The sequence below is a fragment of the Cherax quadricarinatus genome, chromosome 4, assembly GCF_038502225.1.
Source record: "Cherax quadricarinatus isolate ZL_2023a chromosome 4, ASM3850222v1, whole genome shotgun sequence".
NCBI lineage: Eukaryota > Metazoa > Arthropoda > Malacostraca > Decapoda > Parastacidae > Cherax > Cherax quadricarinatus.
Window position 1 is genome coordinate 48,925,569 of NC_091295.1, and position 17,997 is coordinate 48,943,565.

At 33.9% G+C, this 17,997-nt stretch overlaps 1 protein-coding gene across 1 annotated transcript in view; it reads right to left on the bottom strand.

The window, feature by feature from the left end:
- The window catches only part of LOC128705146 (putative leucine-rich repeat-containing protein DDB_G0290503), a 44,293-nt gene that overhangs the window by 11,718 nt on the left and 14,578 nt on the right, over window positions 1-17,997 (bottom strand). Inside the window, exons 2-4 of the mRNA XM_070096508.1 lie at window positions 1,364-1,551; window positions 972-1,069; window positions 469-606 (exon numbers count right to left, since the gene is read on the bottom strand). Of these exons, the coding sequence (XP_069952609.1) occupies window positions 469-606; window positions 972-1,069; window positions 1,364-1,551 (424 nt within the window). The remainder of the gene's footprint in view (window positions 1-468; window positions 607-971; window positions 1,070-1,363; window positions 1,552-17,997) is intronic.

A 17,997-nucleotide genomic window follows, 5' to 3' on the forward strand; every position in this document is an offset into this window, starting at 1 on the left:
CTTATTAATGAAAATAAGATACCAGATATACTAAGCAAATTTCCTAAATTTGCTTGTAACAGATAAGTGAACTATAGATATGTAGATATAAATCCATATGTATTCCTGTTAACCCTTTGGGGCCTAGTTCCTAGGCCTTTTGTGTATCCATATGCTCTCGCGCTACCGTCCACAGGATGGATATGGGGTGCACAATAAACTAGCCACTTCGGTGGCAAAATCTAAAATCTAATCTAATCTTCTCTTGTAGAGTGGAACAGACTCATTCTATGAGAAAACAATCCCCATGTGACAGTATATTCAGCTACCTCTTGCGTGCAATCCATTCAGTGTGATAAATTACGACAGGTAAACATGAGTAGCCGGTATACCCAATAATGTAATTATCATGTAGGAATAATGTTACACACTGCGAGTGTACCCAAGGTTGTTTGGATACAAGTTCCTTCACCCATAAGGACAAATTACCTTAATTGCGTCTTCACATCGCTTGATTCTGTCCTCGTACTCGAAGTTCTTGTTGAACGACTGCTTGACTGTAGCGTCAAGGCGGGATAGGGCGTCCTTCTCCTCGGCAAGTCCCATCTCGTTCTTCTTCACGTTCAGCTGCGGCCAGGAGACATGTAGTTAGTTGCTGACTCCCACTGCTGATAGCATCTAAGTCCGCAAATTTATTTCTCAGTTCACTTACACAGTTGCCTAATTCTGTAGTCCGTAATTCTATCCGTCCTCCCCCCCCTTCCCCCCCCCTCTCTTAAAACATACACATAATGCGTAAATTTATATGCAGAGTAATTTCAATAAAAAACTGCTAAATCCTCACAGGAAAATATGAATATACTGAACGTGTAGTAATGAATTTAAAGTAAAATTAATGTTGTCATGAAATGAAAATATGTGAAAGTGGAAAACGGATTATTTACACACACACACAGCGCGCTGTGTGGCTATAAAAAGGTAAATACACCAACCTTAAGATCTTGCTGTAGACGTACGAGCTCGTCTAGGAGAGCTCTGTTGCTCTGCTCTGTGGCGTTGATTCGCTGCTCTAACATGTCCAGTCGCCGACCTGCACCAACCATTTCTTAAGATCATCGAATATTTTTAGGTATCCCACATCAATGTCCACTCTTTGACACAAATCTTTTATTAATTATACACAGCTTTCCATTTTGAAATGTTACAGCAGTATTTTCCATTAAACATCTGGAGTATGCTTCTTTATAGCTGATCTATGTTAGGAAACGGAGAAAACTTTTTGGGAGTTTAGGCTTTAGGCTCTCTCTTACATGATGGTAGTGTGTCACAGTCGTACCCGTTCGTCTCATGAATAATATCGACACACTTCAGATAAGGGACTCACCTGCCATTGGATCAGACTGGGTAATAGTAATGGGTCGTATAGGTTGTGGTGGTGTTCGTACCCTCGGAGGTGGTTGTGGTGGCGGGACTGGCATCCGCGGGGGGCGCGGGTAGGCTCCAAGGGGTATTTGGGATTTAGGCAACCCGGGCAAGCCGTTGACGTTGCCATACATTTGATTGCGGCCCAGCCTGCAGCACATACCAACAAGAATCACTGGTAAATAAGAATGTGAAGACTAGCATGTAGAATGAGATTCAAGGAAGAAGAGGTGGCATGCAATGACTTTGAGCAGGAAGGATAAAGTTGGATTAGGTTTTTATTCCGATATATATATATATATATATATATATGTTGTGCCGAATATGTAAAACTGGTCAATTAGCAAGAACTCATTTAAAATTAAGTCCTTTCTAAAATTTTCTCTTATACGTTTAAAGATATATTTTTTTCATTAATGTTGATGTAAAAATTTATAATTTTGCACCAAAAGGAACTTAGAAAACTTACCTAACCTTATTATAACAAGCACAATTTATTTTAGCCTAACCGAACTAAATATATTTTAGATTTGTTTATTTGTTTACAATAATTTAATACTAGACAAACACAGTAAATATATTTTTTTTGTTAGGTTCAGAATGATTTTGGCGAAATTATTGCATACACAAATTTTTGCTTGTCCTATATAGCAAGATGAGCGTTGCTTTTTAAGCCAAGATCGAAAGTTCTGCCTATTCGGCACGACATATTATATATATATATATATATATATATATATATATATATATATATATATATATATATATATATATATATATATATATATATATATATATATATATATATATATATATATATATATATATATATATATATATATATATATATATATATATATATACATGTATATATATATATATATATATATATATATATATATATATATATATATATATATATATATATATATATATTATATATGCATATATATATATATATATATATATATATATATATATATATATATATATATATATATATATATATATATATATATATATATACATATATATATATACATGTATATATATATACATATATACATATAGATATATATATATATATATATTATATATATATATATGTATATAATATATATATATATATATATATATATATATATATATATATATATATTCATATTCATAATTATACATATATATATATATATATATATATATATATATATATATATATATATATACATATATATGTATATATATATATATGTATATATATATATATGTATATATATATGTATATATATATATATATATATATATATATTATATATACATATATATATATATATATATATATATATATATATATATATATATATATATATATATATATACATGTATATATATATATATATGTATATATATATATATATATATATATATATATATATATATATATATATATATATATATATATATATATATATATATATATATATATATATATATATATATATATATATATATATATATAATGTATATATATACATGTATATATATATATATATGAATATATAATATATATATATATGAATATATAATATATATATATATATGAATATATATATATATATATATATATATATAATATATATATATATTATTTTTTTTTATTTTATTATCACACTGGCCGATTCCCACCAAGGCAGGGTGGCCCGAAAAAGAAAAACTTTCACCATCTTTCACTCCATCACTGTCTTGCCAGAAGGGTGCTTTACACTACAGTTTTTAAACTGCAACATTAACACCCCTCCTTCAGAGTGCAGGCACTGTACTTCCCATCTCCAGGACTCAATTCCGGCCTGCCGGTTTCCCTGAATCCCTTCATAAATGTTACTTTGCTCACACTCCAACAGCACGTCAAGTATTAAAAACCATTTGTCTCCATTCACTCCTATCAAACACGCTCACGCATGCCTGCTGGAAGTCCAAGCCCCTCGCACACAAAACCTCCTTTACCCCCTCTCTCCAACCTTTCCTAGGCCGACCCCTACCCCGCCTTCCTTCCACTACAGACTGATACACTCTTGAGGTCATTCTGTTTCGCTCCATTCTCTCTACATGTCCGAACCACCTCAACAACCCTTCCTCAGCCCTCTGGACAACAGTTTTGGTAATCCCGCACCTCCTCCTAACTTCCAAACTACGAATTCTCTGCATTATATTCACACCACACATTGCCCTCAGACATGACATTTCCACTGCCTCCAGCCTTCTCCTCGCTGCAACATTCATCACCCACGCTTCACACCCATATAAGAGCGTTGGTAAAACTATACTCTCATACATTCCCCTCTTTGCCTCCAAGGACAAAGTTCTTTGTCTCCACAGACTCCTAAGTGCACAACTCACTCTTTTTCCCTCATCAATTCTATGATTCACCTCATCTTTCATAGACCCATCCGCTGACACGTCCACTCCCAAATATCTGAATACGTTCACCTCTTCCATACTCTCTCCCTCCAATCTGATATCCAATCTTTCATCACCTAATCTTTTTGTTATCCTCATAACCTTACTCTTTCCTGTATTCACCTTTAATTAATTTTCTTCTTTTGCGCACCCTACCAAATTCATCCACCAATCTCTGCAACTTCTCTTCAGAATCTCCCAAGAGCACAGTGTCATCAGCAAAGAGCAGCTGTGACAACTCCCACTTTGTGTGTGATTCTTTATCTTTTAACTCCACGCCTCTTGCCAAGACCCTCGCATTTACTTCTCTTACAACCCCATCTATAAATATATTAAACAACCACGGTGACATCACACATCCTTGTCTACGGCCTACTTTTACTGGGAAATAATTTCCCTCTTTCCTACATACTCTAACTTGAGCCTCACTATCCTCGTAAAAACTCTTCACTGCTTTCAGTAACCTACCTCCTACACCATACACTTGCAACATCTGCCACATTGCCCCCTTATCCACCCTGTCATACGCCTTTTCCAAATCCATAAATGCCACAAAGACCTCTTTAGCCTTATCTAAATACTGTTCACTTATATGTTTCACTGTAAACACCTGGTCCACACACCCCCTACCTTTCCTAAAGCCTCCTTGTTCATCTGCTATCCTATTCTCCGTCTTACTCTTAATTCTTTCAATTATAACTCTACCATACACTTTACCAGGTATACTCAACAGACTTATCCCCCTATAATTTTTGCACTCTCTTTTATCCCCTTTGCCTTTATACAAAGGAACTATGCATGCTCTCTGCCAATCCCTAGGTACCTTACCCTCTTCCATACATTTATTAAATAATTGCACCAACCACTCCAAAACTATATCCCCACCTGCTTTTAACATTTCTATCTTTATCCCATCAATCCCGGCTGCCTTACCCCCTTTCATTTTACCTACTTCCTCACGAACTTCCCCCACACTCACAACTGGCTCTTCCTCACTCATACAAGATGTTATTCCTCCTTGCCCTATACACAAAATCACAGCTTCCCTATCTTCATCAACATTTAACAATTCCTCAAAATATTCCCTCCATCTTCCCAATACCTCTAACTCTCCATTTAATAACTCTCCTCTCCTATTTTTAACTGACAAATCCATTTGTTCTCTAGGCTTTCTTAACTTGTTAATCTCACTCCAAAACTTTTTCTTATTTTCAACAAAATTTGTCGATAACATCTCACCCACTCTCTCATTTGCTCTCTTTTTACATTGCTTCACCACTCTCTTAACCTCTCTCTTTTTCTCCATATACTCTTCCCTCCTTGCATCACTTCTACTTTGTAAAAACTTCTCATATGCTAACTTTTTCTCCCTTACTACTCTCTTTACATCATCATTCCACCAATCGCTCCTCTTCCCTCCTGCACCCACTTTCCTGTAACCACAAACTTCTGCTGAGCACTCTAACACTACATTTTTAAACCTACCCTATACCTCTTCGACCCCATTGCCTATGCTCTCATTAGCCCATCTATCCTCCAATAGCTGTTTATATCTTACCCTAACTGCCTCCTCTTTTAGTTTATAAACCTTCACCTCTCTCTTCCCTGATGCTTCTATTCTCCTTGTATCCCATCTACCTTTTACTCTCAGTGTAGCTACAACTAGAAAGTGATCTGATATATCTGTGGCCCCTCTATAAACATGTACATCCTGAAGTCTACTCAACAGTCTTTTATCTACCAATACATAATCCAACAAACTACTGTCATTTCGCCCTACATCATATCTTGTATACTTATTTATCCTCTTTTTCTTAAAATATGTATTACCTATAACTAAACCCCTTTCTATACAAAGTTCAATCAAAGGGCTCCCATTATCATTTACACCTGGCACTCCAAACTTACCTACCACACCCTCTCTAAAAGTTTCTCCTACTTTAGCATTCAGGTCCCCTACCACAATTACTCTCTCACTTGGTTCAAAGGCTCCTATACATTCACTTAACATCTCCCAAAATCTCTCTCTCTCCTCTGCATTCCTCTCTTCTCCAGGTGCATACACTCTTATTATGACCCACTTCTCGCATCCAACCTTTACTTTAATCCACATAATTCTTGAATTTACACATTCATATTCTCTTTTCTCCTTCCATAACCGATCATTTAACATTACTGCTACCCCTTCCTTTGCTCTAACTCTCTCAGATACTCCAGATTTAATCCCATTTATTTCCCCCCACTGAAACTCTCCTACCCCCTCCAGCTTTGTTTCGCTTAGGGCCAGGACATCCAACTTCTTTTCATTCATAACATCAGCAATCATCTGTTTCTTGTCATCCGCACTACATCCACGCACATTTAACCATCCCAGTTTTATAAAGTTTTTCTTCTTCTCTTTTTTAGTAAATGTCTACATGAGAAGGGGTTACTAGCCCATTGCTCCCGGCATTTTAGTTGCCTCATACGACACGCATAGCTTACGGAGGAAAGATTCTTTTCCACTTCCCCATGGACAATAGAAGAAATAAAGAAGAACAAGAGCTATTTAGAAAAAGGAGAAAAACCTAGATGTATGTATATATATATGCATGTGCGTGTCTGTGAAGTGTGACCAAAGTGTAAGTAGGAGTAGCAAGATATCCCTGTTATCTAGCGTGTTTATGAGACAGAAAAAGAAACCAGCAATCCTACCATCATGCAAAACAGTTACAGGTTTTTGTTTCACAGTCATCTGGCAGGACGGTAGTACTTCCCTGGGTGGTTGCTGTCTACCAACCTACTACCTAAACAAATTTATATATTTATATATTTATATATTTATATATATATATATATATATATATATATATATATATATATATATATATATATATATATATATGTCGTGCCGAATATGTAAAACTGGTCAATTAGCAAGAACTCATTTAAAATTAAGTCCTTTCTAAAATTTTCTCTTATACGTTTAAAGATATATATTTTTCATTAATGTTGATGTAAAAATTTATAATTTTGCACCAAAAGGAACTTATAAAACTTACCTAACCTTATCATAACAAGAACAATTTATTTTAGCCTAACTCAACTAAATATATTTTAGATTTGTTTACAATAATTTAATACTAAACAAACACAGTGAAATATATTTTTTTTCGTTAGGTTCAGAATGATTTTGGCGAAATTATTGCATACACAAATTTTCACTTGTTCTATATGGCAAGATGAACGTTGCTATTTAAGCCAAGATCGCAAGTTCTGCCTATTCGGCACGATATATATATATATATATATATATATATATATATATATATATATATATATATATATATATATATATATATATATATATATATATATATATTTTTTTTTTATTCGCCGGTATTCTCCCGGCCTGGGTCTTTTCCAAGTAGTGGTGACCCGGCCTTGGCTCCCTATCTGGGGAGTGTCTCGAGACTTAAGTCTCCCATGGGAGGAGGTACAAGTACCCCCTCATCTTTGGGACCAACTGTCCCCAGGCCAAGCCACAGTCCCCGCCCTCACGGGGCTCGTAGGGAGAAGCTAGGCCTCTGGTCTGCCATCTGCCCCGCCCTAAAAGGGCTCGTGGGGATGGCAGTCTTATGAGCTGCAGATGGTAGCAAGGTCAGGCATTTATATATATAAATATATATATATATATATATATATATATATATATATATATATATATATATATTATATACATATGTATATTATATATATATATATATATATATATATATATATATATATATATATACATATATATATTATATATATATATATATATATATATATATATATTATATATATATATATATATATATATATATATATATATATATATATACATATATATATATATATATATATATATGCCGAATAGGCAGAACTTGCAATATATATCTTATTATATATATATAATATATATATATATTATATATATATAGTTGGGTTATATATATATATAGGTAATATATATATATATTATATATATCTTTAAACGTATATACTTAATATATATGACCAGTTTTACATATATATATATATATATATATATATATATATATATATATATGTCGTGCCGAATAGGCAGAACTTGCGATCTTGGCTTAAATAGCAACGCTCATCTTGCCATATAGGACAAGTGAAAATTTGTGTATGCAATAATTTCGCCAAAATCATTCTGAACCTAACGAAAAAAATATATTTCACTGTGTTTGCTTAGTATTAAATTATTGTAAACAAATCTAAAATATATTTAGTTGGGTTAGGCTAAAATAAATTGCTCTTGTTATAATAAGGTTAGGTAAGTTTTCTAAGATTCTTTTGGTGCAAAATTAAAATTTTTTACATTAACATTAATGAAAAAAATATATCTTTAAACGTATAAGAGAAAATTTCAGAAAAGACTTAATTTTAAATGAGTTCTTGCTAATTGACCAGTTTTACATATTCGGCACGACATTTATATATATATATATATATATATATATATATATATATATATATATATATATATATATATGTATATATATATATATATATATATATATATATATATATATATATATATATATATATTATATATATATATATATATATATATATATATATATATATATATATATATATATATATATATATATATATATATATATATATATATATATATATATATATATATATATATATATATATATGCAATAAGATCACAGTAAACAGGTGATTTCAGAATATGCAAAACAACCACTGTGAAAGAATAGAGAAATTCCAAGCGCTTTCGTGACTACTCACATTATCAAGAAACAATGAAAGTAGAGCATCAAAGGAAGGTATATAAAGGGTCTAGCCCACACCTCACTATAAGATCCCACAACAAAGGAACACCTGACACGCGACTCATAAGAAAGGGAACACTGCAGCAGGCCCGCCGGCCCAACTAGACAGGTCCTTCACACAACCCACCAACAAACTATTCTACCTGTGGAAAATTGCATTTATCTGTATGTAACTCATTATGTACATAACAGTAAATGATAACAAAGATAATTATTATTTATCAGATTTACATAGACAAGTAGGAATTTGGGACACCTAGGTCACAAAAAATGTCCCCCTTCGATACCTACCACTGTCATATCCACAAGTCGCTCTGGACCTATTAATTATAAATGAAAGATACATCACCAGGAATGCTGGTAAATATATAAATTTGTGGACTGTATATTAAATTAAAAAATGATTATATATATACACATTTACATAACAGAAGGAGAATATCTTAAAATAACTCGCCAATTTGACTGGAGACCAAGTTGTATCATACTCAGAAAACCTCACTAACTAAATTTATGAAAATACTGGCCAGAATTATAACATAAATCTAAATAGCTAATCTGAGGTTCCTGGAGCTGTCTTGTCCAGTCGCCTGATATTTCAAGTTATGCAGAAATGCACATCCAACAATTTCGCCTCCTATTTGAGAGGTGTCAACCCAATTTTAACCTCTAGAGCATGAAAAATTCTTCCCATTATACACTACCGTTAGTGTCCAATTCAAACAAAATGGCGAGTGTCCTTCTGCACAGGTGCAGAAAATTTCCCATTTTTTATGACAAATATTATTAATACAGTATGGCCATCTATTTACATATAACTACTATATTTCTGGAAAATATATACAGTATTTTTCACACTGCGGCCGGGCGGAGTTCGTTGCTAAACGACTCAAATTGCTCATTTGGCAATGATGAAGGACCTGGGTACATATAGGATCTGGCATCCACACGGCGACATATTACACAAGATTTAATCACCCTTTTTACACTTTGCCGTCCTTGTGGAATCCAGAAAGTTTCCCTAATACAATTTAAGGTAACTTATACCCCACCATGCATTACATTTTTATGGGCATTTAGAACAATTAAATTTGTTAGATGATGAGTTTTGGGCAGCAAGATAGGGTGTTTAGCATAATCACCCAATTCAGCATTTTGTAACCTACCTCTGCACCTAATTACATTGTTCTCTAAATACAGCCCTAATTTCTCTATTATGGAACCTTTCACAATTTTTCTTTCCATCATCAATTTAATCTCATTTCCATAGATTTCTTCTTGTACCCTCTATCCAATATTCAAGAGGATGTGTTTAAAAATTTAAACACCAACTTAGTTACATTGATTAGTTTGGGTAAAGAATACCTATTTATATCAATGGCTAAGGAAGGACAAACTATTGGAGCGGTGGTCACAGTAATTTCAACAGGAGCAATATATGCCTTTTGTACAGGCCAATTAGCTTTATTTACCAACCAACTCGGCCCTTTAAACCATGATACAGCATTTACAAATTTAGCATAAGGTAATCCTCGAGACAAGAAATCAGCTGGATTCTCCTCACCTGGTATATGATTAAATGTTAACATATGCTGACCCAAGCTATTATACTTCTCTTGCATCTGATTAATTTCAGCGACTCTGTTTTGTACGTACACAATTTTACTGTTTCCATTACGAATCCATTGCAAGGATACCTCATTGTCAGACCAAATTACAGTGTCGCTAATATTTATCTCCTGCAACTTATTTCTGATATAATTAGCTAATTTGACACCTACAAAAATGGCTGTTAATTCCAACTGAGGTAAAGTATGTGATTTAATTGGTGACACTTTAGCCTTAGATATAACAAGAGAAATAACACTATTATATTGAAGGTAAGCAACTGCTCCATATGCCAATTTTGAAGCATCACAAAAAATGTGGAGTACATTTTTCCCATTTGGATTGGCCACCTGGCATGGGAACTCCAACATTGGAATTTTCTCATAATCACCAATTAATTCATTCCACATGTTAATGAATTCCTCAGGTAGAATTTCATCCCAAGCACATTTAAGTTTCCATGCTTCCTGAATTAATAATTTCCCTCTTATAGTAAGGGGTGACACTAAACCTAGTGGATCAAAACATTTGGAAACTTCAGCAAGCAAAACTCTCTTAGGTAATTTATTGGGCATACTGTAATTATTAGGTTTTAACATTAACAAATCTCTCTCAGTATCCCAAGTTAATCCCAATATATTACTACATTTTGGGACTTCATCTCCAGGGTAATCTTTACTTATTTTGTCCTTTAATTTGGACGAATTACTATTCCATTCCCTCAGAGGCATATTTGCACTTTGCATTATTTCATTAGCCTCTCCTTAAGTCATTAACAGTTCCTCTTCAGTTGCCATCACACCCAGGAAATTGTCCACATAAAATTGTTTGCTCATTACTTTACTCAATGGACTTCCCATACGTTTAAGGTGTGCATTTATCGTCGCTTGAAGTAGGAACGGACTGGATGTAGCACCAAATAATACGCTCCTAAAGCGAAAGGTTTTCAGAGGGCTAAGTGGGTCACTAGGATTCTCAGGCCATAAGAAGCGGGTACAATCCCGGTCAGTCTCTTGTAAACCCATCTTAGGAAAGCCTTACTTATGTCAGCCGTAAAGGCATAATGCTTCACTCTGAAATTTAATAAGATATCTCCTAATTTTTCCGTCAACGACGGACCTGTCATCAGTCATTTAAACTAGGTACATTTTTGTTACTCCTGGCACTACAGTTAAACACAATCCTCAATGGAGTGGTCTTAGAATCCTTCTTCACTCCGTGATGTGGCAAATAGTGACCATAAATTTTGGCTTGCTCAGGAGGTACCTCTTCTATAAATTTATTAATGAATTGTTCAGCAATTATATCATTATAGGCAGTTAACAATTCTGGTGTCTTACTCAGTTCGTGGAGTTGAGCCTTTAACTGCCCATATGCCATTCTGTAATTAGTGGGCAATTCTGGATGGTTCAGTCTCCACGGAAGTCGTACCCAGTATTGTCCAGATTCAAATTTTACATCTCTCAGGTACTGTTCCTGAGTAAAAGAATCGTCTGGACTTTCTTCATTTACATTTATTCCAATGCTGTCTAATTCCCACAATTTATGCACTGGCTCAACACCATCCTCTATGGAAGAATTATACTGGGGTACGATTTCATGAGTAAGACACACAGTTTTGGTATTTGTAGTTTCCTCTAGTCGTGAATTATTATTACGAGGAATCCTACCATACATTACATGGCCTCCTGCAGTCTTTAAAAGGGTGACACCACATTTCTTTACCATACCCTTTACAAAGGAGGCATAATAGTCACTACCTATCAAAATATTTATTGGGCCTACAGAATCATCACTTACACCAGAAGGTGCTAAATTTACATTATGTGAAAGTCTTTCTGTAACTTTACTAAGTCCTACTGTAGATATTTTCTCTGGAAGTCTATCTACAATTACTGCATTAACACGTTTTTTCTCATTGCCCTACCTGACAGTTACATAAATAGTGTCATACAATTGAACCCTTTTATCCGAGAGAAAACCAGATAATTTTAAAGTTGTGGGATCTCCCATCTGTACTTTCATACCATCAAGACATTTACGTTTTATGAAAGTACGCTGGGATCCCTGGTCCAATAATGCATTTAAATTTTTTTATTTATGCCTTTTATCATCAATTTTTACCTGTAACATAGGTAAGGCTACTTCAGCAAAACCATCATGATTAACATTAGCAGCAATTTTTACATTAGCCACTGTTGTGTCAGGATTGTCAACATTATCATTATTATCAACATTATCATACAGACCCTTACACATGACTATATGGTGTCTTCCTTTGTGACATTGATAACAGTTGTTTAATTTGGCATAGCAATCCTTTACATTGTGATTACCTAAACACCTGATACATCTGTCAAGTTCCTCCAATCTTTCAACTTTATCATTCCATGAATTGTATGCATTGCAATTCTTAGAAAAAATGAGTACCCTTGCAGAAAAGACAATCTCTATTTTCTTTGACTGGTTTCTTATTAACTGGGCTACTCTTAGGAGGGTACTTATTCTTCTTACCTTGTGGAGAATCATTATTTCTGATTCCTGCTACTTGATATGCACCTATGCAACTCTTTTTAGGAAATGAATTTTGATTATTAACATTGGGATAATTTTTCCCTTTGTGAAACTTGACAGATACCTCAGAGTTATTATGTGTTGCATCTTTAAAATGAGTTAGTTGGCTGGTCTGCAACTGCACAATTAATTCTTGTAGACCTAGTCTTATTTCCTCCAGTCCAAAATAACCCTTGTGATATTTGTTTGAGAGCCATTCAATTGTTTTACAGCTTAATTTGTCTGTACCATGGCACTCAATAACCAGTCTGATTCCTTCAGATTATATTTATTACTTAAAGTTTTGAGAGTGCTCTCCAGTTTAACTCTAAACTGCTGTAAACCTTTGTAAGTGTGATCTGGAGATTTTAAATTAACAATGATATTCACTAGATCCAACCTACTTTGTTCTATATTACCATAAGTGACTTTCAATAAGTCAACTGCTTCCTTGTAAGAATCATCTACATTGGGAAAGGCTTGTATGAGTATGTGAGCATCTCTTCTTACCTGTCCTTTGAGGTAAAATAATTTAGTTACACAGGCTAGGTCACTCCTATCATGCACAGCTGCTTTAAAAATTGACCAAAACTCCTCCCAGTTTTCTCCAGGATTAAATACAGGTAAACATAATTCTGGGAGTTTTGGCAAAGACATATTATTTGTTGGAGCAAACTGATTAACTGCCTGGTTTACACATTTTAATTTATTCAAAGCCTGACTTTTACAAGACAGAATCTTTTCTTCTAATTCATAATTCTGATTAATCATAAGATCTACTTCAGTCTCATCTACACAGTTTACTAATAAATCTCCTTCATATTTGTTGTAATATAATTTGTATGAATCATATCTATTACCTAAATCATCTAAATGCAATTTTAAATCATCAGTATTCACAGTTTCTTGATTCATTAATTCCAAACATTTATTGTATGCTTTTGTTACATGCCTTTTTCTAGCTTGCAGTGATGCTTTTTTTGCTCTGTATTCCATATGTTTGTCTTCTATATTAATTTCCCCATTTTCAGCCATGATGCAATGTATTAAATTCAACTTAATAACACTGATTATGTACTAAATTATGCACTTTATAAAGGTAAATAGTACAACTTACCTTTGAATAAATCCTAGCTACTTGAGCTTAGCAATTACATGTAAGAAAATTATATAAATTTTAAATGTACATTAATACAAACCTTTAGCCAGACTCGGCTTATCAAAATTATTATAAAAATTAACATAAATCCTTGCCAGAATTTGGCATAGCAAAATTAATATTATACACAATATAATCTTTAGCCACACTTGTCTTATCAATTACACATACACTGATATAAATCTTGGCCAGAATTGTCTATCAAATTAATATTGTAATAATTATAATCCACTACACATTAAGTAAATTTGTGAATTTAACATCCACCTCCTTCTGTCATTTCACATATAATTATTAAGTAATTAACTAATTAATGACTTCACTAATTACCTCCGGTTCACGAAGGACCAACGGGAAAATTAAATGTGGAAAATTGCATTTATCTGTATGTAACTCATTATGTACATAACAGTAAATGATAACAAAGATAATTATTATTTATCAGAGTTACATAGACAAGTAGGAATTTGGGACACCTAGGTCACAAAAATATGTCCCCCTTCGATACCTACCACTGTCATATCCACAGGTTGCTCTGGACCTATTAATTATAAATGAAAGATACATCACCAGGAATGCTGGTAAATATATAAATTTGTGGACTGTATATTAAATTAAAAAATTATATATATATAAAAATAAAAAATTATATATATATATATATATATATATATATATATATATATATATATATATATATATATATATATACACACATATACATAACAGAAGGAGAATATCTTAAAATAAGTCACCAATTTGACTGGAGACCAAGTTGTATCATACTCAGAAAACCTCACTAACTAAATTTATGAAAATACTGGCCAGAATTATAACATAAATCTAAACAGCTTATCTGAGGTTCCTGGAGCTGTCTTGTCCAGTCGCCTGATATTTCAAATTATGCAGAAATGCACATCCAACAATTTTGCCTCCTATTTGAGAGGTGTCAACCCAATTTTAACCTCAAGAGCACGAAAAATTCTTCCCATTATACACTACCATTAGTGTCCAATTCAAACAAAATGGCGAGTGTCCTGCGCAGGTGCAGAAAATTTCCCATTTTTTACAGTATGGCCATCTATTTACATATAACTACTGTATTTCTGGAAAATATATACAGTATTTTCCACACTACCCAAGAAATAAGAATTTTAAAAATTATTATTTGTCCAATGTATTATTAAATTCTTTCCAAATTCTATTAATTATAAATGGATCTAATCTATATATACCAAAGGAAATGTTCATATTATTGTCAAAACTGCTTTTTATGAAACAAGATTCAATTATATTCCTGTCGACCATGGACTTGCTTGATACAACTTTCTCAACTTTTTGAAAATCAATTGGATGGTTAAAATTTCTCACATGAATAAATAGAGCATTGGAATCTTGTCCAGTTCTAATGCTATATTTATGTTGTTTTGATCTTAGTTCGAGATTTTTATCAGTTTGACCGTAATAAACTTTATCGCAAATTTTACAAGGAATCTTTTAGACACATCCATCAGCATTTTGGGGGGAATTCTTTATCAAAAGTTTTTTTTACTGTATCAAGATTTTTGAATACAACTTTAATATTAAAAGTCTTAAGAAGAGAAGGCATATCAACCAAGTTTTCATGGTAAGGGAGAACCAACATATTTTTAGTTGAATGAGGCTGGTTGTCCCTTTTTGGATTGTAAAAAGTATTTCTAGCAACTTTAAAAGATTTATCAATTACGTTTCTTGGGTATTTCAAATCATTACCTATTTCATAAATTTTGGATATTTCCTCATCTATGAACTATGGACTACAAATTCGTAAAGCTCTCAAAAACATTGATGAGAAAACAGACAGTTTAACTCTATCTTGATGCTAAGAATAATAGTGGACATAGGAACAGTTACATGTATTTGTAGGCTTTCTGTAAATTTTAAATTTGAATTCATTATTACCCTTAATAATTAAAACATCTAGAAAAGTCAATGAGTTATTTTCTTCAAACTCAACAGTAAAGTTTATAGAATGGGCTAAGCTATTTAATATGCCAAGGAAATGGTGTATATCTACATTTTTGGGCATAAGACACAAAATATCATCAACATATCTGAACCATTTAGCTCTATTAGGGAGGATTGTATTAAGCAGCCTTGTTTCAAAAAGTTCCATGTATAGGTTACTAAGAACAGGTGAAAGAGGATTTCCCATTGCCATACCAAACTTCTGAGTGTAAAACTTATCATTAAATACAAATTTTCCATCAACATAAAAACATAAAGTGGGACCAAGTAAACCAAGTCCTAACCGATATAAGCTGGGAAGATATACTAAGCAACACAGACCCCAACTTATGCCTAGAACAGATTAACTCGGTGGCACTCGATGTATGCACAAGGCTTATTCCTCTAAGAAAAAGGAGGAGTAGATGTAAAATAGAAAGAGACAGGCGCTCCCTTTACAGGCGACGGAAAAGAATAACAGAGGGGCTAAAAGAGGTCAATATATCTGAAATGCGTAGGGAGACACTGGTCAGAGAAATAGCAAGCATCGAACTTAAGCTAAAAGAATCCTTTAGGAGTCAGGAATCGCGGGAAGAACTAAAAGCCATAAATGAAATCGAAAGAAACCCAAAGTATTTCTTCTCCTATGCCAAATCAAAATCGAGAACAACGTCCAGTATTGGGCCCCTACTTAAACAAGATGGGTCCTACACAGATGACAGCAAGGAAATGAGTGAGCTACTCAAGTCCCAATGACTCAGTTTTTAGCAAGCCGCTAACCAGACTGAGAGTCGAAGATCAAAATGAATTTTTTATGAGAGAGCCACAAAATTTGATTAACACAAGCCTATCCGATGTTATCCTGACGCCAAATGATTTCGAACAGGCGATAAATGACATGCCCATGCACTCTGCCCCAGGGCCAGACTCATGGAACTCTGTGTTCATCAAGAACTGCAAGAAGCCCCTATCACGAGCCTTTTCCATCCTATGGAGAGGGAGCATGGACACGGGGGTCGTCCCTCAGTTACTAAAAACAACAGACATAGCCCCACTCCACAAAGGGGGCAGTAAAGCAACAGCAAAGAACTACAGACCAATAGCACTAACATCCCATATCATAAAAATCTTTGAAAGGGTCCTAAGAAGCAAGATCACCACCCATCTAGAAACCCATCAGTTACACAACCCAGGGCAACATGGGTTTAGAACAGGTCGCTCCTGTCTGTCTCAACTATTGGATCACTACGACAAGGTCCTAAATGCACTAGAAGACAAAAAGAATGCAGATGTAATATATACAGACTTTGCAAAAGCCTTCGACAAGTGTGACCATGGCGTAATAGCGCACAAAATGCGTGCTAAAGGAATAACAGGAAAAGTCGGTCGATGGATCTATAATTTCCTCACTAACAGAACACAGAGAGTAGTCGTCAACAGAGTAAAGTCCGAGGCAGCTACGGTGAAAAGCTCTGCTCCACAAGGCACAGTACTAGCTCCCATCTTGTTCCTCATCCTCATATCCGACATAGACAAGGATGTCAGCCACAGCACCGTGTCTTCCTTTGCAGATGACACCCGAATCTGCATGACAGTGTCTTCCATTGCAGACACTGCAAGGCTCCAGGCGGACATCAACCAAATCTTTCAGTGGGCTGCAGAAAACAATACGAAGTTCAACGATGAGAAATTTCAATTACTCAGATATGGTAAACATGAGGAAATTAAATCTTCATCAGAGTACAAAACAAATTCTGGCCACAAAATAGAGCGAAACACCAACGTCAAAGACCTGGGAGTGATTATGTCGGAGGATCTCACCTTCAAGGACCATAACATTGTATCAATCGCATCTGCTAGAAAAATGACAGGATGGATAATGAGAACCTTCAATACTAGGGAGGCCAAGCCCATGATGACACTCTTCAGGTCACTTGTTCTATCTAGGCTGGAATATTGCTGCACTCTAACAGCACC